Source organism: Ambystoma mexicanum, chromosome 7q (assembly GCF_040938575.1).
Source record: "Ambystoma mexicanum isolate Mex_15411 chromosome 7q, UKY_AmexF1_1, whole genome shotgun sequence".
NCBI classification, from domain to species: Eukaryota; Metazoa; Chordata; class Amphibia; order Caudata; family Ambystomatidae; genus Ambystoma; species Ambystoma mexicanum.
The window spans coordinates 529,272,820-529,298,130 of NC_090941.1; the positions used below are offsets into that span (position 1 = coordinate 529,272,820).

The window sequence follows — 25,311 nt, forward strand, 5'->3', positions numbered from 1 at the left end:
TATCGAGATTAAACATCATTTTGCTAACTTTTGTACAGTTTTGTCAAATGGCACTACATTTATAAACCTTACAATAATTTGGGACCCTCACCTCTGATTTTGTTCCCTCTTGACAAACAGGTCCACACTTTGCAAAACCATTCAGAATCGCGTCTAGAATACAATCCAAAAATTTCATACAGTTTCATTGAGTGGCACCAAAGTTATACGCCATCAAAGAACTGCTTTTCACCAACCCTGTAATGCAGAAATATGCATAGATGTCCCCGAACATCAAGATTTTCTTTTTTTCCTACCTAAAATGCATTCCATCAAAGGTTCGAACTTTTGGTGTTCGAACCTTTGGTGGCATGCATTTTATTTATTTCTACCTATTCCAAATAGATTTGTATGCTTATCCACTCTCTCATAATTAGATTTTTTAGTTAAAACCACAAATGTACTTCATTACATGTGGCAATGCTCATTTCTAAATAATAGTGTTCATGCCAATCTTTTTATTTATAATTGTATTCTATTATGATGATAAACTCTAAAGATGTTTGTTTCATGATTTTATGATTTTGTGCAGAAATAAATCAATTAACTGACATTTGCTCATTAGAACTCAAACATGGGTGTGGGGGTAATATAATTTACCCATTGGTGTGTGGAAAATTTCTAACAGTTAATGCAAATGGTGAATGCAAAAAAACCTTGTATGCACAGAAAAGCCAATTGGAACCTATGTCATTATCAATAGTTGGGCATTCATGCCACTTATTCACCCATTAAGCACTTGCTAAGCCTCTGCTAAGAGCTCTATTACAACTTTCTGGAATTGAGAAGGGTGAGGCCCAGTTGGTTAAAGTGATTACTGAACAGAATATGTACCTGCTCAAGCCAGTGCTCCTGCTCTAAGTGGTGCAGAGATTGTGGAATGTTGCTGATGTAAGCTTTCCCATTAAATGCAAGTTCATAAATGGGCTGTTTTACTCCTAATTACAGTTCTTTTGTTGGCATGCCAGGCTGCCCTAGTTTTTGCCACCCAGGTTGTTCTCACTTACCAACTCATTCGGTCAATATGCGTTGACCCCAGAAGAGTGGTGTTACAGGACTTGGTTATTGCTTCTGATTCAAAGTGTTAGGTCTCATGAAACCTGCCTAATTTGTAACCTCAAGATTCACTTCATTAGTATTCTACCATGCTCCCTGTGTGGTGCAGACCCATGTGACCTTACAGTATGATAGTGCAATCACATGTTGTCTATGCTTTAGTCCATAGGGCCCTCTCAACCTGCAACCTTCAGCCCACTGCAATGACTTCTCGGCAGCAAGTAATATTTCATGTCTATCTTCCAGGAAAGACTGATTTCGCAAACGTTCTTTACTCAACCGACAATGCAATTTTTGTTGCACCTTCTTCTTGGCCTCCACACAGTGGCTCACAGCAACTGGCGAGCTCACTGGTCTAGATATTTAAGGGAGTCTGCAGCCCATCTCAGCAGTAAGTCCGCAGTTATTGGATTTGCTTTCCCTACTAATGCGGCTAGGGCGTACAGACTTGATTTACCTTAGCTCATGCTTATACCTTATCATTTACAGAAGTTCTCAATTACTTTAAGATTATGCAGAAAGTGTGTGATAGGGCTATTTACATAGAAGAGAACATTGTTTGTGCAGGTTGATATCTGGTGGTATATGCCGCCCATTGGTATGGCGGTATCATCAATCATCTTCTAGGGCAATAACAAATAGCATTGGTGAGAGTGGCCAGCCCTGTTTTATGCCACATTTAATGGTCTACTCCTTTGATAAGATAGGCCCCATCTTAACTCGTTCGACTTGTAATTTGTATATGAGGTGAACTCATTTTGGGAGTCTCTTCCCCACTTCAAGTTTATACAACATCGCGAATATCCATTCCCTGCTCATTAAGTCTAAGAGCCTCATTACACGTTGTGCGGTAGGGATTTAACGTTACCGGTAATGGAATACCGGTAACGTTAAATCCCCATGCCAATTACGACCTGGCTCACCGCTATTAGCGGCACCGCTAAGTACGGTGCCACTAATAGCGGGCAGGCCACGTGCGCGCGACCCTCCTTCCCGTAAATTACGCCATGCCGCTATTAGCACAGCATCACAAGGTGAGCGGACATGCTAATAGCGGCATGGTAAAGCCCCCCAATCCCTTTACCGCCATGGTGCTAATACCGGCATCGCGAACCACCCGTTAAGAGAACTGAGCAGTGTTCCCACCTGCCACAGGTGGACAAAATCAGCACAGGTGGAGGCAATGGAGACAGTGGCAGCTCTAAAGGAGCACACCACACCCCTTCCCACACCCCTTCGCACACCAAGATGGTTCCAATACTGGCAGCATTACATGGCCTGGAGGACCTCATTGCAGTGCAGCTGCAACAACAACAGGCAGCACAAAGGAGACGCAGGAGGAGGAGGAGGGCAAGACAGGCACAGCAAGCACCACCACGGCACCTAATCATACCACAGAGGCACCCACCAATCCCCAGGATCAGAGCCAGTCCATTCAACCTAACCCCTGAGCAGATACACACCCTGTACCGTCTGGACACGGGTACCATCACCAGCATCGTGGACATGATCCACGACGATATTGTGTGCCTCATAGACACAGAAATGCCATCCCCCGCTACTGAAGGAGGTGAGTGTGCACCACTTCCTGTCCACAGGCACTTATCAGCATACAGTGGGACAGATGCATGGCATCTCACAACCAGCATTCCCACGCACACTGAACCAGGTACCCGATGTACACCTGAAGCATGCACCTGAACACATATCCATGCCACAGACTGCCCAGGAGATAGCAAACACAAAAGTTGGCTTCCATCCACTGGCAGGCATCCCAAGCTGCATCGGGGCCATTGACTGTACCCATGTTGAATTGGTGGTCCCACATCACAATAAAGTAGTCTACCGAAACAGGAAGCAATTCCACTCTATCTACGTCCAAATGGTATGTGACGCCAACCAGATATTCACACATTGCTGTGCCAGATTTCCTGGAACTACACATGAATCCATGGTTCTGCGGATCTCAAATATCCCACGCTACATGGAGCGACACACCGGACAACGTACGTGGCTACTTGGTGAGTAGCAGGGCAAGCACATGGCAACGTGATTTGGGGGGGGAGAGACACACACTCAAAGTGGGTGTTGACTGCGTCCGTACGGAAAATGGGCATACAGATGTACGCCAATGTCCATCAGGGAAGGCCACGATGTACCTGAGAAGAACCCACATGCAATTTGAAGGTGCACGACTATGAGAACAATGCAGGTTGCAAAATATTACACATCCATCCCCATTTCACATCATGCCACGCCACATATTACACAAATCAGCGACATGGCGTCAAGATGGTAATACAGAATCAGCGCATCACAGCATCAATCCAGCAATGTACCCTTGAATGCATGCAAAGGGATCACCCCTAGACATAGCACTGAACCACACACCTATAGCACCACTGAAGTGATGCTTCACAGCATGGCAACATCGGTGTCAGAATGTCAGTACACTAGCAGTGTGGTACAAAATTTGCCTGGGCCAGGGACACCTAAGACCTGGCCTCACCCAGGACATGTCAAAATTACTGTTGTAGGCATTATTGTGGCATTTCTACTTGCCGGGTCAGCCACACACTTGCACGTTGCTGTCACACAGACCATCTGCATGTAAGCTCTCAGTTTAGCACTTGCATCACAATGTAATGTCAATTTGTGTGATGTGAACAGGCCGCCCTTGAGGTGAACAGTAACAGGACCCCATTCATCCCCCCATACAGGTGATGCGGCCTATCCCCTGAAAACCTGGCTCCTCACACCTGTACGGAGACCACAGAACAGGCACGAGGAGTTATACAATCGTGCACATACCCGTACCCGCATCGTGATCGAGCAGGCCTTTGGACTTTTGAAGTCACGTTGAATGTGCATTACCAGGTCGGGTGCTGCTCTCATGTATGGACATGAGAGGTGGCCAAGATCACCATGGCATGTGTCATGCTGCACAATATGTGTGACAGACGGAATGGCCCACTGCCCCCTGACGTTGGAATAGAAGCACCTGATGAGGATGATGATGTTGATGAGGACGGAAGTGAAGGGGATGCAGGTGTTGCAAGAGGGGATGGCCAGGAGGCACGTGCTGAGAGACAGCATCTGATTAGCCAATCAATCTGCGGAACATGTTTTCGTACTGTCACATGGATATGGGGAGGAATGCACTGGTGTATGTCTTAGAGCACGCAATGGACCCTGTCGCCAATGAAGTACACACACACACAATGAAGATGTCCAAGGCTGTGTTTTCATCAGAAACCAGTGTATTGACTAACATAAAGGTGAAGAAGTGCAAGCCCCACAACATCCCACCACCCTTCCCACCCCCCCACAACAGACCCATAACACCCTTCCCACCACCCCCCACAACAGACCCATAACACCCTTCCCACCACCCCCACAACAGACCCATAACACCCTTCCCACCACCCCCCACAACAGACCCATAACACCCTTCCCACCACCCCCCACAACAGTCCCTCATCTGTCTGCCATTTTTGCCATGGCCAATGCACACCGAGGTATCCCCATCAACCCCCTAATTTCCATTGTCCTTGGAAGGATCTTGAGGGTTGCCAGACGTGCACCTGGTGGTTCACATTGAGCGCCTGAGGGGGCTTGTTTGTGTTGACCCGGGAGACGAGGATGGGGCAGACTGGCCTTGTTGGTAAAAGTGGCGGTCCATTGTGTCTGCCATGCGGACAAGCACCTCCCTAAGCCTTGCAATTTCATTGCATATCCTGTCTGTGTTGGCGTCCATGCGCTCAGTGGAGTGCCTCACCGTCTGGACAATGTTCTCACTGAGATTGGCAGCCTCAGCGACATGCTGGCCAACCAGCACGGTCAGCTCCTGTTGGTGCTGCAGGATGGTGGAAATTTGGAGGTCAGTGCCGGGTGACCGTGCACTGGATGCCGTGCCCTCAGATGGCTCCAATGCAACAGGTGATGGTTGACATGATTGCAGGGTTGGTGTCCTCGAAAGTCCCATCAGAACCAGGGGTCTGGGATGCCACTGACTCTGGCCTTCCTGGGGGGCTTGGGGTGTGCATCTCCATGTGCTGGGCTAGGGTGTCCTCTGGATCGGATAGGGGGCCAGTGGCGGCTGCCTCACCAGCGGAGCTTGCCGCAGCTGATGGTGGGCCCTGGATGTCTGGCATTGTTGCCAGTGGGTTTGCCTCCGGTGGTGGGGCCACAGTTGGTGGTGCAGCTACTGCTGCCCTGGCAGTGGCACTATGACGTAGGCTACCACTCTTCAGGTGTGGCCTTCCCCCCTTGCCCCTGGATGTTGCTGTGGTATCCTCCGGCTCCTGTGCCCTTGGCCTCTTGGATGTAGGTGGTGCCTTTGATGCATCAGCGGCATCCTCCCCATCTGTATGTGAGCCTGTCAGGGACGAGAAGGGGGATGGCATTGGTTGTGTTTCAATATACTCAATGTACGCAATGTAAATTACAGGGATGATGCAGTTGTGGCCATTGGGACTTAGCAGTTGTGGATGCAGGTGATGTGCCAGTTCAGTGCCTCATCCATGCATGGTTGAGTTTGGGACTTGTCTCTGGTGAAGTGTGCACGTGTGTGTGTTTGGGTCTGACACTGACATGGTGATGGATGGATGCATGTGTGGATGTGTGTCCATGCATGAGTGGGGTCTGTGCTCACATATGGGGGTGACTGTACATTCACACTGCATCCTGTCATGTGTACACTCACCACAGCCACGCCGACCTCCATGCTGCCCACTCCCTCGATGCTTTCTATGGCAATCATGTTTGCGCATGTCTCCTCCCATTCCTTCAGGCGTATTGGTGAGCCATCTCCACCGGCACTGGAAATGCGGTGGTTCTCAGCCAGGATGCCCCTCAACCGCAGCCTGAGGTCCCACCTCTTCCTGCATTCGCGCACACTGCGCGTGCTGGTGCCCACGGCACTGACTTTGACAGCCACCTTCTCCCAGATGGCTTTCTTCTTCAGCAAGGTAGCGCGGCGCATGTCATTGGCAAAGACTACCTCTGCATGCTCTGCAAGGGTCTGTGTTAACATGACCAGTTCCTCATTAGTATATTTTTCCTTCTGCTGCCTGTCACAGGTTTTCTTCAAGGCCTTGGGCATGATGCAGGTGTCACGGATGATTTAACACAGCTCCCAACTCCAAAATGCTCCAGGGGGCAGAGGATGGCAATGGATTGTGTTTTTAAAGATGGCCGCCGTGCTCTTTCCCGTTCCGGTGCGATGACGCTATTTCCGGTTCCGCAATTTAACGGTCAATGCTAATAGCGGTGACCGCTAATAGCAGTGACCGCTATTAGCATGTAGAGTGAGGGCGGAGGTGCTATCAGCACTTTGGTCGGCCCCAGTAAGGTGCTTTTGCGGCATGGCGGTAGGGTCATTTACCGGCATGGCCCTATGCGCGTGTCCGCTTACTCGTAATGGTACGCTATTGGCGGTCTCCTGTGAGGGCGGACACGCTAATAGCGCCATGCTGGTAAATCCCATTTTTTACCGCCTACCGAGTAATGAGGCCCTAAATGTTTTAATTACATCTAGAGATGCTGCCATAGACTCTTCATGTTTCCCAGTTGCTTGGCGCATTGTATGTTGCAATCTTCTCAGGTTATGGGAAGTGTTCCTGTATGAAACAAAGCTAGTTTGGTCAGGGTTTGCCAGTTTTGGGAGGACATTTTGTAATCCTTTGGCCAGTATTGGGCTAACTACCTTTATAACTAGATTGAGCATTAATAGGGATCTGTAAGAGTAGCATAAGGCATGGTTCTTGCCCACGTTCAATATGGATATTATGATTGCTTCTATTATAGATCTTGCCAGCAACCCTTTTTCGTACAATATTTTCAACATCTCCTGCAGCTTTCCTGCTAGAGTCTGTTTATATGGTTTATTAAATTGTGCAAGTAGTTCATCGCGACCCAAGGCTTTTTGAGTGGGGAGCTGTTATATTGTCAATAATATTTCCTGTTCCGTTATTGGAGATTTCAGGTCGTCCTGTCCTGTTCATCTGTTAACTTAGGCAGTTAGATATTTTGGAGGGTGCATGCAATTTAGTCTGTTTCGTGGATTTATCTTTTGCAGTATAATGTCTTGTAGAAGTAGGTGAATATGTAATTTATATCATATCGAGCTGTCCCAATCTCTTCACACTTGTCTGCTATAGAAGTGAAACTGGTTGTGGGGTTTTCTCTTTTTCGCAAACCAGGCCAATAGTCTACCAGGCTATCTCATGTCTATCTCATGTTCTTGTAACCTCTTGTGTGTATACGACATAGCTGTGCCTACCTAATCTGTCCCAAGCTTCAATGCACTTCTGATTTAATTGTACTAATGTGATTTCTTCTCTCCTATCACTGGCAGGTTGTACGCTGCTTTTTTTTAATCTCCTTCTCTGTTTGATCTAGTATTCTTCCAGTGTTCTCATTAATACGGTTCTGGCTCCCAACAAGTTTGCAATGCACTCTCCTCTCATTACTACCTTGAATGCTTCCCATGCCATTCTACAATCCATTACACTTTCTTCATTTTCCTCAAAGAATTGATTTACTGCCTCTCCTATACTTTCTCTATATGCTGAGTCTGTCAGCACCTCTATTCTGAGTCTCCAGGTGGGTAGGAAGGATAGCTCATGGGCAACACATTTGTATTGGAAGTAAGACAACATAGTGCAACACATATTTGAATCCTGATCCAGTGCTTAGAAACCACTCTGTAACGCTCACCTGATTCCCGCAGAGGCGCCGGTCTTGACTGGGTGAATGCCGTATCTTCAAAGGTGATGTGTAACACACGGTTGGCTCTTTGGGCTGGACCTCTGTGCACTGTATGTCTGACTCGAAGAGTAAGATGTCTGCAGATAGAAAATATGGGATTAATGAACTGGGGTTATTGGGTGCCTCTCTCCTCTTCCCTTTCTCTTCTCCTGTAGAACCCCAAAGGTTAACGCCCTCACCTTAGGTAAGTGAACGCCGAGCTCTCCATCTGCCTCGGGGCAGGGTGTCGTAACCAGTTTCTTCACTGGATAAGGGTGCAGGCCTCTTGACCTCAGAGGACTGCTGTCCGTCGTTAACTGCACGAATGGTAAGTTCTGGGCACTTCAAATGTCTTAAAAGTCTTTTGTAATGATATCTCTTGTTTTGCAGGGTTCCGGCGATGGCGGATGGCGGGCTGATGAGAGTTGAGGATCGAACCCGCGTGAGGAATAGAAGTGCCTGGAAGCACGTAAGTAAGCGCTTGTAGCCTGCTTCAAGATGCGCACTAACTGTCCCTTTTATCTTGCAGGTACAAGTTCGGAGCTTTAGAGAAGCTGAAGGGTGCTGGAATACCCACTGGATTCGGCGTGGGAAGGATTAATGGCACGTGAGTAATAAAGTTGCCCAATGTCTTTAAACGCACCTTCTTTTGTCTTTCAGATGCGGGATGCAGCGGCGAAGGCCTCCGGAGCGTGCGAAGAGCTGGTAAGCTTTTGTCTTTCAGATGCCGGAATGCAGCGCGAAGACCTCCGGAGCATGCGAAGAGTAGGTAAGCCTTTGTCTTTCAGATGCCGGAATGCAGCGCGAGGCGTTGGTGACAGCCGATGGACCAGGTAAGAGATGCGCTGCCACTGAAGACCGTAGTGCTAACCTGTTCTTTCTTTGTCTTTACAGGTGCTGCTGAAGACTGGATTCCAGGATGGTAAGCCTTTGTTCCCTTAGGCCCAGGATCAGAAGCAGAGGACACGATGAGCGTTCTGCTGCAGAGAATGCAGAATAACGCAAAGCAAGATTCATCCATCGGGTGTGGTTTAAATAGCCTCCTGTAGTGCTTAGGTGTCTCCTTCCACAGCCTCGCCTAGGTGAGAAAAGAGTTCCTGCTTTCCAGAAGAGTTCCAGTGTTCTGAACCTAGGGAGTGGCTCCTGCCCCACCCAACAGGAAAAGTAGTCCCAAACAGAAGAGGATCAGGGGCTCAACTGGCAGGTAAGTAAGCAGCATGGTCTGCTGTAGGTAAGTCCACCCAAGCATTATGAGCCTGGCGCTTCCAGCGCTGGGACTGGGCATCTTTATGAGCCTGGTGCCACTGGCGCCAGGACAGGGTCCAAAAGGTCCCAATTGGGACTGGCTGGCACTCGGAACCGGGGTTATGGGTCTGCTTCCAAGGGAGTCGGGCAAGTCCTGATCTTTTGGAAGCAGAGATCATGACAGCACCCCCCCTCAAGGCCCCTCCCAAACCGGGCTTCTCCGGGGGTTTGGGCTTGTTAGGAAATGTTCGATGAAATCTTTTGATTAGACGAGGGGCGTGGACATATTCTGCAGGTTCCCAGGATCTTTCTTGGGGACCGTAGCCTTTCCAGTCAATCAGGTAAAATAGTTTAGATTTGGAGATCTTGGAATCCAGGATGCTTTTGACTTCAAACTCGAGTTCTCCATCAACTAGAATAGGTTTTGGAGATTTAGTTAGTCGGGTTTGAGGTTGCACGGGTTTTAATAGAGAGACGTGGAAGACCGGATGTATCTTCATGTGAGGGGGCAAGTCCAACTTGACCGCTACTGGATTTACTATGGTAGTGATGGAATAGGGACCAAGGTATCTTGGGTTGAATGTGCGTGGTCCTTTTAGAGGTAGATATTTGGTGGATAACCAGACTTGATCTCCTACTTGATATTGGGGGGCTTCCTTCCAATGTTGGTCTGCTCCTTTCTTGTATTGTTCTTTAGCCCTTTGAAGGTGAGAAACGGCTTCCTTAAAGGCTTGGGTGATTGTAGAATGCAGGTTGTCTACTGCTGGTGTTCCAAGATCTTGGAGTGGATCCCACTCCGAGGTTCGAGGGTGACTACCGTATAAAAGAAAAAACGGGGTCTTCCCAGTTCCCAAGTGGACAGAGTTATTGTAGGCATATTCGGCTATCCAAAGGATATCTTTCCAAGTTTTTTCAGTTTGTTGTAGCATGCAGCGCAAATACTGTTCCAGAGTTTGATTGGTCCTCTCGGTTTGTCCGTCGGTTTGAGGGTGGTGGCTGGTCGAAAGTCTCACATCAATTTGAGCCGACCGACAGCAACTTTGCCAAAAATGAGAAATAAATTGACTACCTCGATCCGAAATGAGAACTGAAGGAAAACCGTGCAGTCGGGCGATGTTTTCGAGAAATTCTCGGGCCAGAGTTGCTGCTGTTGGTAAGCCTTTATGTGGAATGAAATGCGCCATCTTGGAGAATAGGTCCACGATTACTAGGATCGTATTGTATCCGGAGCATGGAGGTAGATCTGTGATGAAGTCCATAGAAAGCGTATGCCAAGGGCGAGGTGGGATGTCAATAGGGCGTAAGAGGCCGGCTGGTTTTTCCTTTTGACTCTTGTTTTGGGTGCATACTCCACAGGACATTATAAAGTCTCTGATATCTTTTTTCCAAGACGGCCACCAGAAGTAGCGCTTGATCTTTTCCGAGGTCTTGGTCATACCGGGATGTCCTTCCATTAAAGAATCGTGATAACAAGAGATTACCTTTTTCTGTAAATCTGTGCTGGGCAGGTATAACCGTTCTTGGAAATATAATAGGTTGTCCTTCACCGTAAAGTCCTTTCCCTGCAGATGCCAATTCTGTATGTCTGCTGGAGTTACCAGTAGCCTGGCTTTATCCTTAACTTCCTCTATGGATTGTGTGGCGATTACACCTAGAATTCTTTGTTCGGGAATGATAGGTACAGGTTTAGGATTGATCAAATGTTCTTCCACTCCCATCCGAGAAAGGGCATCAGCTTTACCGTTTTTTGTACCAGGTCGATAGGTAATTATGAAGTCAAACTCGGCAAAGAATAGTGCCCAACGGAGTTGCCTAGAGGATTGAGCTTTTGCGGTTTTCAAATATTGCAGGTTTCGGTGATCTGTAATCACAGTAACGGTGTGTCGGGCCCCCAGAAGATAATGCCGCCAAGCCTTAAAGGCGGACTTGATAGCTAGGAGTTCCTTATCAGTAATAGTGTAATTGATTTCAGGAGGCGAGAATTTGCGGGGCCAAAATGCCACGGGATGCAACTGATTGGTTACTGGGTCCTTTTGTGATAGAACTGCCCCCATGGCAAGGCTCGAAGCATCAGTTTCAACGATGTAGGGGAGTTCTGGGCGAGGATGTTTTAAGATCGGTGCAGAGATAAATCTAGTCTTCAAATTCTGGAAAGCTTGTTCCGCCTCGGTAGACCATTCAAAACGTTTGTTTTTCTTTAACAAGGCGGTGATGGGCTGGACTATTCGAGAGAATTCGGGGATAAACCTGCGGTAAAAGTTAGCGAAGCCTAACATGCTTTGAACACCTTTTACGGAGGATGGCGATGGCCATTTGAGAATTGCATCGACCTTCTTTGAATCCATACGCACTCCGCTAGGTGATAATATGAATCCCAAGAATTCAACTTCAGTCACGTTGAAAACACATTTTTCCAACTTAGCGAAAAGTTTGTGTTGACGCAATCTCTCGAGGACCATTTTCACATGTTTCCGATGTTCAGTTTCCGATGAAGAATAAACGAGGATGTCGTCAATGTAAACAACAACACACACATCTATGAGCTCTCTGAGGACATCGTTCATAAAATATTGAAAGGCGGCCGGGGCATTGCAAAGTCCGAAGGGCATGACCTGATATTCAAATAGCCCATACTTGGTGCGGAAGGCCGTCTTCCATTCATCGCCCTCTTTTACTCGTACCAAGTGGTAGGCTCCTCTAAGATCCAGCTTTGTATATATGCATGCTTTTCTGACTTGGTCCAGGAGTTCAGGGATCAAAGGTAACGGATATCTATTCTTAACGGTGATCTGGTTCAGGGCGCGATAATCTATACAAGTTCTAAGGTCCCCTTCTTTTTTTGGAACGAAGAACAAAGCTGAGGAAGCAGGGGACTTGGAAGGACGAATAAACCCATTCGCTAGGTAGTGATCCAGGTATTGTCGGAGGTGAAGATTCTCAGGCTCGGTGAGGGCATAAATTCTACTACAAGGAGGAGTAGATCCAGGTATCAGGTCTATCTGGCAGTCATAAGAACTATGAGGAGGTAGAGAGTTAGCCTGATCCTTCCGGAAAACATCTTGGAATTCTAGATATTCAGGAGGTAACTGGGGAGCCTCCGAGGAAATTGCTGCCAGTGCAACACCAGGTCGAGGGTGACAAGTAGAGACACATTCTGGAAACTGAACCGTTCTTGCTCGCCAATCGATCTGAGGATTGTGCTTCTCTAACCAAGGAATTCCTAGAATAATCTGGAACTGAGGGGCCTTGATCACATCGAACACGATCTTCTCATGGTGTCCATCTTGACTTACTAGCGTCACTTCTTGGGTGGTATGCGTTACTGGTCCGGAGGCTATCTCCGTACCATCCACCGTAGTAATGACGTCCTTTACAGCCTTTGGACAAAGAGTCAGATTCATCCTCAAAACCATTTCATGATCCACATAATTGCCGATGGCACTGCTGTCGACGTAAGCTTCAATCGCATGTAATCGATCCGGATGTTCAGGGCTAATGAGGACCATAGGTATCACGAAATGCGAGGTCACGGAACTGGTTTTAACGCTCGGCAAGAGGACCTCTATTCTTGTCGGGCGAGGTCGTTTCCCTGCTCAGAGTTTGTGACCCTGGTAACTGCAGCTGCTACTGCCTTCTTGGCTGGTTTCACCGGACAGTCTCGAAGAAAGTGCCCCGAGTTTCCGCAATAGAGGCATAATTGCAGCTGTTTTCTCCTTTCCCGCTCCTTTTGTGTTAGTGGTCCTTTCAGGCACCCTATTTGCATGGGTTCCCCGGAGTCTACTCCTTTGGTAGGAGTTGGTGGTTTGGAAAATACTCGAGCATCAAACTTGGAACGATCGGCCTTCCTGTTCTGCAGTCTGTGGTCAATTTGAACGACTAAGTCAATATAGTCCGAACAGTCTTGCGGGGGATTCACTACTTGGGCTAACACATCTTTGAGCTCTCCACGTAGACCTCTATAAAACAGCGTAATCCTTTTATCCTCAGGCCATCGAGTTTCCACTATCAGTCTGTTGAAAGACGCAATATAAGCCAAAAGATCTTGATTACCCGGTCGCAATGAAAGGAGCTCATTGTCCAAGGCCTGCCCCTGTGAATGTCTTGCAAACAGTTTTTCCATACTGAGCTGAAAAGCTTGAAAATCATGGAGAACCGGATCATCTTGATTAACTAGAGGGATCGACCAGTCTGCCGCATTGCCACTAAGGTACGAAAGCTACCTTAGCGTGATCAGTTGGAAAGGCTGCTGGCCGGCATAAGAAGTGCAACCGGCACTGATTAATAAATACTGCAAACCTCTTTGGGTCACCAGAAAATCGTTCGGGCGGAGCCAGAGGTACATTCCCAGGTAGGTTGATCTGCACTGGGTTCGTAGAGGATGTTGAAGGAAGATTTGCCCCTGATGCGGGTAACGGAGTTTGTCCGGCTTGTGACTGTAGCAATTGTCTAGCGAGATCGTCTGTTCGCTCCTTGGAGATAATCAGTTCCCTTCTTAGAGCATTCGTTTCCTGACGGGCTGCATGCACTTCTGCTCTTAGTTCCCCAAGTAACTGGGCTAGCTGGTCGGTATCCGAGGTTTCCATAGCGCCTGGGTGGGAGTTTTGCGGTTGGCTTTGCGTTCTGTAACGCTCACTTGATTCCCGCAGAGGCGCCGGTCTTGACTGGGTGAATGCCGTATCTTCAAAGGTGATGTGTAACACACGGTTGGCTCTTTGGGCTGGACCTCTGTGCACTGTATGTCTGACTCGAAGAGTAAGATGTCTGCAGATAGAAAATATGGGATTAATGAACTGGGGGTATTGGGTGCCTCTCTCCTCTTCCCTTTCTCTTCTCCTGTAGAACCCCAAAGGTTAACGCCATCACCTTAGGTAAGTGAACGCCGAGCTCTCCATCTGCCTTGGGGCAGGGTGCCGTAACCAGTTTCTTCACTGGATAAGGGTGCAGGCCTCTTGACCTCAGAGGACTGCTGTCCGTCGTTAACTGCACGAACGGTAAGTTCTGGGCACTTCAAATGTCTTAAAAGTCTTTTGTAATGATATCTCTTGTTTTGCAGGGTTCCGGAGATGGCGGATGGCGGGCTGATGAGAGTTGAGGATCGAACCCGCGTGAGGAATAGAAGCGCCTGGAAGCACGTAAGTAAGCGCTTGTAGCCTGCTTCAAGATGCGCACTAACTGTCCCTTTTATCTTGCAGGTACAAGTTCGGAGCTTTAGAGAAGCTGAAGCGTGCTGGAATACCCACTGGATTCGGCGTGGGAAGGAGTAATGGCACGTGAGTAATAAAGTTGCCCAATGTCTTTAAACGCACCTTCTTTTGTCTTTCAGATGCGGGATGCAGCGCCGAAGGCCTCCGGAGCGTGCGAAGAGCTGGTAAGCTTTTGTCTTTCAGATGCCGGAATGCAGTGCGAAGACCTCCGGAGCATGCGAAGAGTAGGTAAGCCTTTGTCTTTCAGATGCCGGAATGCAGCGCGAGGCGTTGGTGACAGCCGATGGACCAGGTAAGAGATGCGCTGCCACTGAAGACCGTAGTGCTAACCTGTTCTTTCTTTGTCTTTACAGGTGCTGCTGAAGACTGGATTCCAGGATGGTAAGCCTTTGTTCCCTTAGGCCCAGGATCAGAAGCAGAGGACACGATGAGCGTTCTGCTGCAGAGAATGCAGAATAACGCAAAGAAGATTCATCCATCGGGTGTGGTTTAAATAGCCTCCTGTAGTGCTTAGGTGTCTCCTTCCACAGCCTCGCCTAGGTGAGAAAAGAGTTCCTGCTTTCCAGAAGAGTTCCAGTGTTCTGAACCTAGGGAGTGGCTCCTGCCCCACCCAACAGGAAAAGTAGTCCCAAACAGAAGAGGATCAGGGGCTCAACTGGCAGGTAAGTAAGCAGCATGGTCTGCTGCAGGTAAGTCCACCCAAGCATTATGAGCCCGGCGCTTCCAGCGCTGGGACTGGGCATCTTTATGAGCCTGGTGCCACTGGCGCCAGGACAGGGTCCAAAAGGTCTCAATTGGGACTGGCTGGCACTCGGAACCGGGGTTATGGGTCTGCTCCCAAGGGAGTCGGGCAAGTCCTGATCTTTTGGAAGCAGAGATCATGACACACTCCTGATATTGAGTGTGTTATAAATGAACAATTATAATTATATTACAAATATGCTGCTATACCACAGTAACATTGTCAATGTTCTACCTTGGTATTCTGTGTCTACAAAAATCTGTATGCTCTCTGTCGCTATATAATCTATATGTGTTTTTAAGTCATATGGTTCCGAGTAAAAAGAAAAACTGTGGGTATCAGGATTGTGTTCTCGTCAGTGCTCTTTCAAGTCGTTTGTCATAGAAGTCCTAACTAATGCTTGTGTCGTCGATGGCAGCAGCGAGCCTCCTCCATCTGATCTGTCCTTCTCTGGATCAATTGCACAGTTAAAGTCTCCACACCAGATACATAATGCATGTCTATAGCATGCTATCTGTGCAAGTGTTTTATTGAAGAATGTAGCTACATGTATATGTTTGGTGCATAAGTGTTTGTTATACAAACTGATTTCCCTTGTTTTTGCCCTGCAGTGGTATTACCCTTTCCTCCACACCTTTGTTCACTTTTTCCTCTGTACGCAGAATCTTTTCTGAGATCCATGTAAGCACCCCTCTCAAGTACATTGAGTACATTGTTCCATACCCCTTCCCAGACCATTCTTTTAGCAGGCTCGCTTGAATTTTTTTGTTTTAGATGAATTTCTTGTAATAATGATATTGAGAGTCTCTTCTTTTTGAGATAGTTATAATGTATGTTCCTTTTGATATAGCCCCTCAGACTTCATTCCAAGTCAGTACCCTAAAATCTAATCCCATCTTTCAATTACCTCTGTGACAGTAGCCTTTTCCCCTTACCCTGTCATGAATTCTGCTCCTCTGTTATTACATCTCCCCTTCAATGTGTCCCGTATTAATGCTTTTCTCTCCAACAGCTGTATCTCCAATTTCTGATTCACCAGACATACACAAGCAAACCTCCTCAATGTAACAATTAACAGAGCAAACCTTAATAATTATTCACTCCCTACCAGCTATTCGAGATTGCGTCCGGCGTTGCCACCAGCCTTTACCTATGGGCAGGGATGGCTTTCCACACACTCAAAGGGCTGTTCTAGGCACCCAGTGAGACACTTGGTCTTAGTAATTGGGATAGATTTGGCCTTTCCAGCATATACTAGGAAGATAGCATGCAATTATGTGTGTGTCTTCTAGGAGTTTAGGTTTGCTCCATCCCTTAGCCTCTATCAAGTCTGTTGAGCAGGTAGCTTCACACTTGAACAATTCTTCTCAGGTTTATTTTCTTTCTTAACAGGTCTGTTCTCTAATCATTGCATTTAGATTAGGGGATTATCTGTTCTATTATCCAGGCTTGTCAGTGTGGAATATCCGTTCCATAGGGTTGTCTTAGTTTCTCTATTATTTCATCATTTGGGTGTGTCCTTCAAGCGTTATCCTTCTTCACGTTTCCATTGCCTTTTTTGATGGGTGTGAATATTTGGTTGGTCGAGCCTATGGTGTGCATCCTCCAGAGTGTTGAAAAACAATGATTTGCCCCTGTGAATTATTCTCAATTTTCACCCTGTACATCAACATGTAGTGGATTTGCCCCTGCAGCAGTCTAGCTTTGACATTCATACAGCTTTCATTTCTTCTGCACCTGTAATGTGTAGTCCAGAAATATCACAAAATCCAAGTTTCCTCGTCTTTTTTTGCCTCTTTGGGCCTCATTACACGGATGGCAGTAAGGGTTTACCGGTACCGGTATTTTACCGGTACCGGTAAATCCTTACCGCCTTACTACGAGGTCCCTTTGCGGGTTGGGGAATTTAACGCCTGCTTTTGCAACCCCCAAAGGGACCAGGGAGCTAATTACGGTACCGCAATTTGCGGTTCCATAATTAGCGCCTTCCCCATTCCCATAGAGCCCTATGGGGCAAAAATGGGAATGGGGAAGGGCAATGGTGGAAGGGGGAATTACCGCCCCGCCAACCTTGGAATAGGGCTTTAATTCCCCTTTCCACCAAGGCGGTGCCGATATTTTACCGGCATGAACCATGGCGCTAATAGTGCCATGGTTCACCGCCATCCGTGTGCTCCCGGGGGTGGCTTTTTGGGCAGTGCCTTGTTCTCTATTGCCAATGTGAATCCGTGCACAATCTCTTGCATGTTTTCATGTTTTCGATGTAGTCGATCGGGTTGCTCCCTTCTTCTCCTTCTAGCAAACCCAGCACTCAGATGTTATTCCTTCTAGCTCTGTTGATCCTCTACTTTTTCTTCCAGGATTGATGTCCTCTGGAGTAAGCACTCCACTTGTTTTTTCAGTGCCACTCTTTTGCACCACTGTTTGCGCAATCTGAGTTTCCATTGTACCCACTCTCTCTGATAAGATATGTCTTGCCTTAGCAGGGAGACCTCATCCTTTTCCTCTTCTATCATGGTTTCTAGCGAGGCAGGTGTTCCATTCAAAACACTTATGATCCTCCTCGCAAAATGAGAGCTATGAATTTGTAATTCAGCAGTTGAACCTACCCTGGGTTCAACTGGCCTTCCTGAACAAGGATGTTCAGAGCAAAACAAAACAGGAGTTACTCTTTAGAGGAAAAAGCTATGGCAACAAACTTAGGAAAATCAATGCACTATGTTGAGATGGTTCCCTATTAGTCCATCATGGATTTAGAGAAATATTATATAGAGCAATCAAGGTCACACCATCATATAGGCAGTGATAGATTCAATCACCAAATAGGCTTGCTTTATTCTTATGACAGCAGTGTCATTGCCCCTACCTTAGCTTGTGTATTCATACTTCACATGTTTCACTATAACAGCCTTCCATTCACGATTATCACAGTTTAACGATCTGAAGTTGTGTTCCATTTCTGGAAAGAAGCGAGTTACCTTCTTGTGATCTCCTTGAACTTCTTTTCCACTTATCACTCACAAAGTAATGGCCAGAGTAAACAAGCTAGTGGGACCATATCAGTACTTTAGATGCTATGCTACATAAAAGGAACACAGTTGGGCTCCACTGTTGCCCATAGGGTAGTTTTCCTATGATAACTGCGGCCACACAGCCATATTTGATACTCATTTTCAAATCACACAGAGGATCATCAGTAAACTCATATAAATTTTGACTTCTTGAGACATCAGAGTTCCTGTCACATCCAACAAGGTAAAAACAACCATTCAAAAATCCAAACATTTATAACAATCTCAAGAGACCTTTGAAACCTTTGATGACAGTAACCAATGTACACCTGACAAGCTCTGACTATTTAAAATCAAACTCAAACCTCCTGCCTGCTCATGGGAGTTTAGGCCACATTTGTCAGCGACAGGTCTTTCCTCCTGCAGACAAGAATGATTGGGTTAATAGAGGCAAGTCATGTCCCTCCAGGAAGCCACCTCGGCTGGAGTGACTAATACCACTCAGGTTGAGGTAAGCTCCCCGGAAAGCAGGAGGAAGGAGTAAAACGAATGACATGAAAAGCCTCCTCTGGACACAACAGGAAGCATAGCTGAAGCAGTCGAGGAGCACAACATAGCATTAGCTTGAGGTTCAGATGAGAAAGCTGAGATGAGATGTAGAAACCCGATACCAGAAGAAAGTGAGCAGGATCCAGGAACCCAGGACTAGAAGGAAAGTCCAAGGCAAGAAGTAACAGTGAAGAAAGTGTAACAAAGCCCACAGTAAGGAAGGAGCCAGGCAGAGAAGGAGGCGGGAGACAGGAGTCAATAACAGGGAACATGGGAAGCATCCTCTTGGTAGCAAAGGAGCGATAAGAGACAAGGAACCAGTGGTCCGGATGTGTGTTTATTTCCTGATGGGACGTGACATGTTACCAATGTGCACAGTGCGTCCACCATCACGGCCAGCGGCCATCTTTGATGGGGCAGAAGAACCCTGCACTGTGCGTCTACGTAACGGGTTCAGCGACCATCTTGGGATGGGCTGAAGAAAACTCCACCTTTGGTAGAGAGACCAGGGGTGCAGAGCTCGAACCATGACAGCATTAAAGAGGACCTTTTCATGTTGATGAAGTTATCAACCCAGTTCACTTTCCCTTTTGATGAAGTTATCAAACCTGTCATAGTGCAGCTTAGACATCCCACAAACATTGTTTCATGCTCCCTTCCTAAAACCTATCTTGGCTGCCAATAAATATCCTCAACAATTGTTGACTAAACCACAGTAGTCAATCCACAGAAGAAGTACAATAAACAGAAAATCCTTGTTTCGAGTAGGCTCTGAATCACGTCTCAATACTAGTTTTATGGATGGGTATTTGTTAGCCTGCTGGAGATGTGACAATTCCTAGATTAGTTATGGAGCTCCTTATCAAGCATCCCATTATCCCGAGCTTCAGACTTGCATTTTGATCAAGTTATCAACCCAGTCTCCTTTTCCTTTTGATACATCCTTGTCACAATGCAGCTTAGAGTTCCCAAAACTTTGTTTCATGCTCCCCTCTTAAAATCTATCTGAGCCCCACTAAATATCCTCATAAATTGTTGACTGTACAACAAGCATTCAGCCCACAGGCGAAGTACAAAAAACTGAAAATCCTTGATTTGAGTAGACTCCAAAGTGCATCTGAATAATTAGTTGAATGGGAGGGTATTTGCTTCCCTGCTAGACATGTGTTAGACTAGTTACAGAGTTCCTCATCAAGCATCACATTATGACAAGCTTTCGACTCTTTCAGGCAGCTGATTAGGAGGGATTCTGGGAAGCAAATAATTTGTTAGGAACTCTCAGGGCACCCGAGTTCTGAGGATGAGGGTTGGGAACTCCAGGGGCTAGAGAGACCAAGCTGGGGGCATTGGGGGTAGAGGGATCCTTTTACATGGGTAGCCTGGACTCTGGACTCAAATATATGGCTAAAGCAATGTGATGCCTTGATACAGGAGTAGGTAAACCCAGAAAACTGAAGAAATCAAGAAAGAGTCTGGTTGGGTCCTCTTCTCTTTTTGTTTGCACCACATCCGGACCTATCAATCGGGCTACTTGGAAGAGAGAGGAGCTTGTGCCATTGGTGTGTTGCTCTGATGGAGTGACTTGTCAAACTGAGATTCCAAGAAAGGACCGTTTCTGTGCATAATGCCATGATTCCTGGACAGCCCAGAAAAGGAGCAGCACAGGAAGTGCTACCCAGTGCCTGCCAAAAGAAGAGGAGGGTGCAGCAGAGGTGAGTAAGCCCAGAAGATAGGAGAGGAGGGCACTGGAGCAGGTAAGTGGTTTGAGGGATAGAACAGGGCTGGGAAGTGGGAAATCATAACATGGAGGGTTTGAGCTGGGCCGGGAAGATCGGGCACAAGTCACTGAGGGGCAACCAGTGTGGTGGGTTTGAGGCATTCGGTGCCTGGTAAGGGGCAAATGGTTGCACAAAAAACCTTGCTGTATGGCGTGTATGCCTATTTGTGGCCCATTTTAGTCCTCTTTCCTGAAGCCACACTTTGCTTCAGCAATGTCTAAGTTCACGAGCACCCCCTGCCTTATGAGGGTGTTTGTCCACCTTGTTATATGGTATAAAGGCACCTTTAAAAGTTAAAGATGTACACACTCACAGTTTTTCAGAACATTTGCCATCTTACCAGCCACAGTCTAACGCACCAGCAAACACTGACTTTCCTTCTCAATGGCCAATATGACAATCCCTTTAAAGTAAGGGAATTTTATGATGTAAGCTGCGTGATTACATTTTTGTAAACTTTGAGATTTGAACTAAGAATTTATGTTGTTTCTAACAGCTCACCTTTTCTCCAAGATATCTAAACCAGGCATAGTAGAATGTTTTCCTTAAGTCTTCGCTAGGTATCCTTCTGGTAATGTTGCCATCTTGATCACACGTACGGAGCCAATAGCATTCACATTCATCATTTTGGAGGATGACTATATCAAACCAAACATTCGAGCAATTTTCAAAAGTAATGGCCAATCAACATGCTACCGTCCAAATGGATCACTCTGGTAAGTCCAAACTATCTTTTACAATAAATAGTATGGGATAAGTATAGCATGCAATACGTATAGACGACTAACATTTAAGAAATAGATACAAAGGAATGGTAAAAGAAAAGGAGGAAAAGTACTTGACGAAAGGTATGATACAAATGTTCATTACAAACGAATCCCTAAGTAAGGAGAGAAAAAACAAACACATTTTTAAATATAAAGGTACATGGTGCCCCTCCTCCTGAGAGCCTTACAGCACCTCCAATCCTACTCTTAAATGTATTTTATTCTATGGCCCATGATTTTTGTTGTAGCATTTCAGTTAGAATGCATTTTATCATCATCACCGCTCACTTAAACTTTCAAAAATTTGTTGGGTTGCATTTGTGCATTTTAAACTTTTCTGTTAACTGTTTTGTTACTCAGTCACTGCAACATTGTAATGAAGTCTCACAGAGTGAAGTCGTAGATATGTACAATCCCTTTTTGAATATTGCCTGCTTTGCTCTATGGACACAACTATTTGTGTAATGTTTGTATAAGTGTAACCCCATGCCATTTAGTTGATAAGTAATGCTGTTTTTCCTATTTAGATGGCCAGTTAATGGGAAGAAAGCAGGGTTGTCCATGGCAGCCATTTTCTTTGTTTACCTTTTTAATATCTTTGTAATGGCCACCATGGAAAGAGGGGAAGGGACTAGTTGTAGTCCCTTCTACCCATCCATGGAGGGGTGGGCATATTTATGCCTTTTTTCCTCCGGCTGTGAACGGTTTACCCGCCGTTTCTCATCTGGAGAAAAAATACTATTAAAACTGTGCCGGCGTACTTATAGCAATAGTCCCTTTGGAGGGGGTGGGCATTATCGGACCGGTAATGCACCTGGAGCTATGTTAAAGCCCTTGCTTCGCTCAGGCTTGTAATTATCGGCCCGGGCGCATTACCCGACCAGTAATGCCTCCCCCTCCTCAGGTTTTATTGCTTTAATTTACAATCTGGCAGCTTGACTTTTCTATAATGTGCTTTATTATTTTCCAAAGCAGAAATGTTCCTGCCTCAAACCAAGAGTCAAGGGAAGTGTTCACTACATTGGAATGGCAAACAAGCATAGGACAAAAAAAGCCATTTCGGCTTTAGTATTGGTTGTGTGAAGATGTAAGTTGTCATCATCATCATTATTATTATTATTATTGTATATATTGAGCACGGACCAAGCTTCTGGAACCAGTATAGTGTGTTAAAAGTCATGGGGAGAAGGCATCAATTTGCCAGCAAGGACTCTACAAGCAACCAGGGGAGGAAACAGTGGGAGCAGATCGCCCAATCTCAGTTTAGGTGAGGGGTGGAGGGTGTACAGAGCTAGGTGTTAAGCTAGAGAGAGCAATTCATTGAAGAGGAGGGTCTTGAGCTCCTTAATGAAATGTTGAAATCTGTTGTTGAAGGGGAGGAGGTTACAGAGTCTCGGGCATAGACAAAGAGGGCCTATCTTCTAGTTCTTTCCTTCCTACACTGGCAGAGTTCAAGTCTGCACATGTCCTGGCTTCTGGTGGATTGTAAGCCTTGAAAGATGCTGAGCTTCTCAGAGAGGTCGTTTTGCGACTTGAAGGCAACAGCCTCGGAGATGATGCAGCTGGATTTGAAGGTGATATGTGCTTGCAGTGAAGTCAGTGCATTTGGATGAGAGTCAGGGTGATGTGGTAGAATTGTAAATATAATATAACGAATAATGCTGCAGCATGTAGGACACATCTCCAGGGTGTCAGGGTGGTTGCCAGAAAGCCTCCCATGAGGATATTGCCACCATCCAGGTGGGAGAGGACCAAGGCTTGGACAGCAGGTCTGAAATTGCTTGCTTGAATAAGGTTTGTTCTTTATTCATCTGTATATAATGTTTTATCCTTGTAGTCAATCTGAGATATAAAAAGGTTTGTACCATAGTTTAAACTAATTTAAAAGGCAATGATTTTTTAATATAAAAGGTGCATTATTTAAACATTGAGGTACTGTATTTGTATAGGGGTAGTAGGAGACATGTAATACAATGGGCATCATTTTGTAACACAAAGTGTAAAGTATGATATTCAGCAGAAGATCAGAAACACGTTTAGAGTTGTTTCTTAACTAATTTGCTTAACTCTTCACCCATGTCTAATCACTGTAATAATAAGTTTCACTATCACAAAATGTAAAGCCTCTCAAAGATGTGACACTGGAAAGATGAAGGACATCCAAACCTTTGATGAGCAGGGTACGCACACATTTTTGCAGCATGTGCTCAAGACACATGGCTATCTTGAAGGCAAGCAACTTGCTTCACCATGTTACTGTAGCTTCAAGGCTCTCTTGTTTTAAGGGAGCTCTGACATGCTTTCTATTTTTTTACTTTCTTTCTTAAGTATTGTAAAGCGCATACGTTCTCCATGAGATGGCTTCTTGACACTGAAAAGAAAAGGATGCAGAGAGTATCCATTAATTGCAGATGGGTCTTTAGCTTTTTACAAAAAGGTTCAAATGCCTGAAATATTTCTGATGTTTTTGGGTTCGGAATTCCACAGTCTTGATTCCAGAACAGAAAGGCTGATGTGTCTAGACCTGGAGAATCTGAATTTGGGAACCCACGCCAATGTGTTTCTTGAGGATCGTAATAGCCTCTGGAGTACATAACTTGTTACCGTTGTCGTTAGGAGGCAGGTCCAGGGTTCTGCAGTGTTCTGGCTACAAGGTAGAGAGTGATATACTTTACTCTGTCTGCAACTGGCATTTATTGGACAGATCAAAGACCAGGGGAGATATGGTCAGACCTGCCTACCCGCAAAATGATCCATGCAGTGGCATTCTGCAGTTGTCGTAGTCTTTATATAAGACATTGCAAAGGAATGTGGGAGCCCCTCTTCTGAGAATGAACATGGGTCAAATACCCTCTTAAATTGAATTTCTTCCACTCAGGAGGGTGTACAACTACTTTTTAGCTCAATGCACAAAGGAGAAATATCAATTTGCATATCAGTCTGGTCCCAGCCACAAGGACAGTAAAGAACCGAAATGCTAGGCAATTCTCCTCTGAACAAGAGTACCATCAGCAACCATAGACATGTGTTTTCGCCTAGTCAGGGCCTCATCAGTGCAGTGAAGCTGAGCCTTTCTAAGGCACAGTGAGCAGGGGGTCCACAACTGGATTACTCTGGGTAACTAAGGGTGAAACCTCAAGTTTTAGAAATTAAACGAGGGTGTGGGAGCCCCTCTACTGAGAGCGAACATGGGTCAAATTCCCCGTTCTATGCAATTTCTCCCACTCAGGAGGGTCTACAGCCACGTTTTAGCTCACTGCACCCTTCACAAAGGAGAAATATCCATTTGCATATCAGTCTGGTCCAACCCACTGGGGCAGTCCAGAACCAAAATGCTAGGCAATTCTCCTCTGAACAAGAGTACCATCAGCAACCACAGACACGTGTTTCGGCCTAGTCAGGCCTCATCTCTAAAGCACTGTGACCAATACTTCAATTAAACAACATAAAATCATTATACAATCCTACATATGATTTACATTACAATTCATGCTCATTCAATTCATTTTCATTATACACCCCGATCTAAAACAGCAATTACAAATACACATTTTCCCCCCTAACTCAACATGATTATTTTTTTTTTAAACATACATGTGCATTAGTCAAAGAGAAACTTCGTCCATCAAATAATTAATTGGTGAAGCCCAGCACGGAGTAAAGGGCTGTGCTTTGTGTTGTTTGCCGCGCATTTTTCTGTTTTTCCCCTGTTGCAAGTCACTGTTTTTTGGCCAGAATTGGACTGTACCAGAAGCTGCTGCTACAGAAGGAGATACGTGTGTGTACGCTCCGGCTATATTTTTTCTTCTTTCAAAGCCGCCCAGGGGCAGAGCTCCTATTTAAGTCTGTCCACAGTGGCTGTGCAGTGTGGAGGAGGAGCTACACAGACTTCAAAAACTCACTTCGGTCGCAGAGAGGCCGCGGAGCTGCTCGGTGAGGTGCTTGCAGTCTACGGCAGTCCATCGGTCCCTTTTTTCCTGCTTTCTTTCCCAGTCTGTCCACAGTGGCTGTGCAGTGTGGAGGAGGAGCTACACAGACTTCAAAAACTCATGCCGTAATGCTTGGGGGCGAAGCAAGCGGCGAGGGGCACTGGTTGCGAAGCCAGAGGACGAGAAGCGAAGACAGTGGGCTAGAGAGGCGGAGTCCCCTGAAGCGGGCGAGCCGTTCCAG

General features: G+C 46.2%; 1 protein-coding gene across 3 annotated transcripts in view; it reads left to right on the plus strand.

The window, feature by feature from the left end:
- Nucleotides 1–25,311, plus strand: part of ERICH6B (glutamate rich 6B) — a 2,074,788-nt gene that overhangs the window by 1,913,610 nt on the left and 135,867 nt on the right. For all 3 annotated transcript variants that reach the window (XM_069640454.1, XM_069640457.1, XM_069640455.1), the window contains one exon: nt 20,935–21,090. In XM_069640454.1, the coding sequence (XP_069496555.1) occupies nt 20,935–21,090 (156 nt within the window). The remainder of the gene's footprint in view (nt 1–20,934; nt 21,091–25,311) is intronic.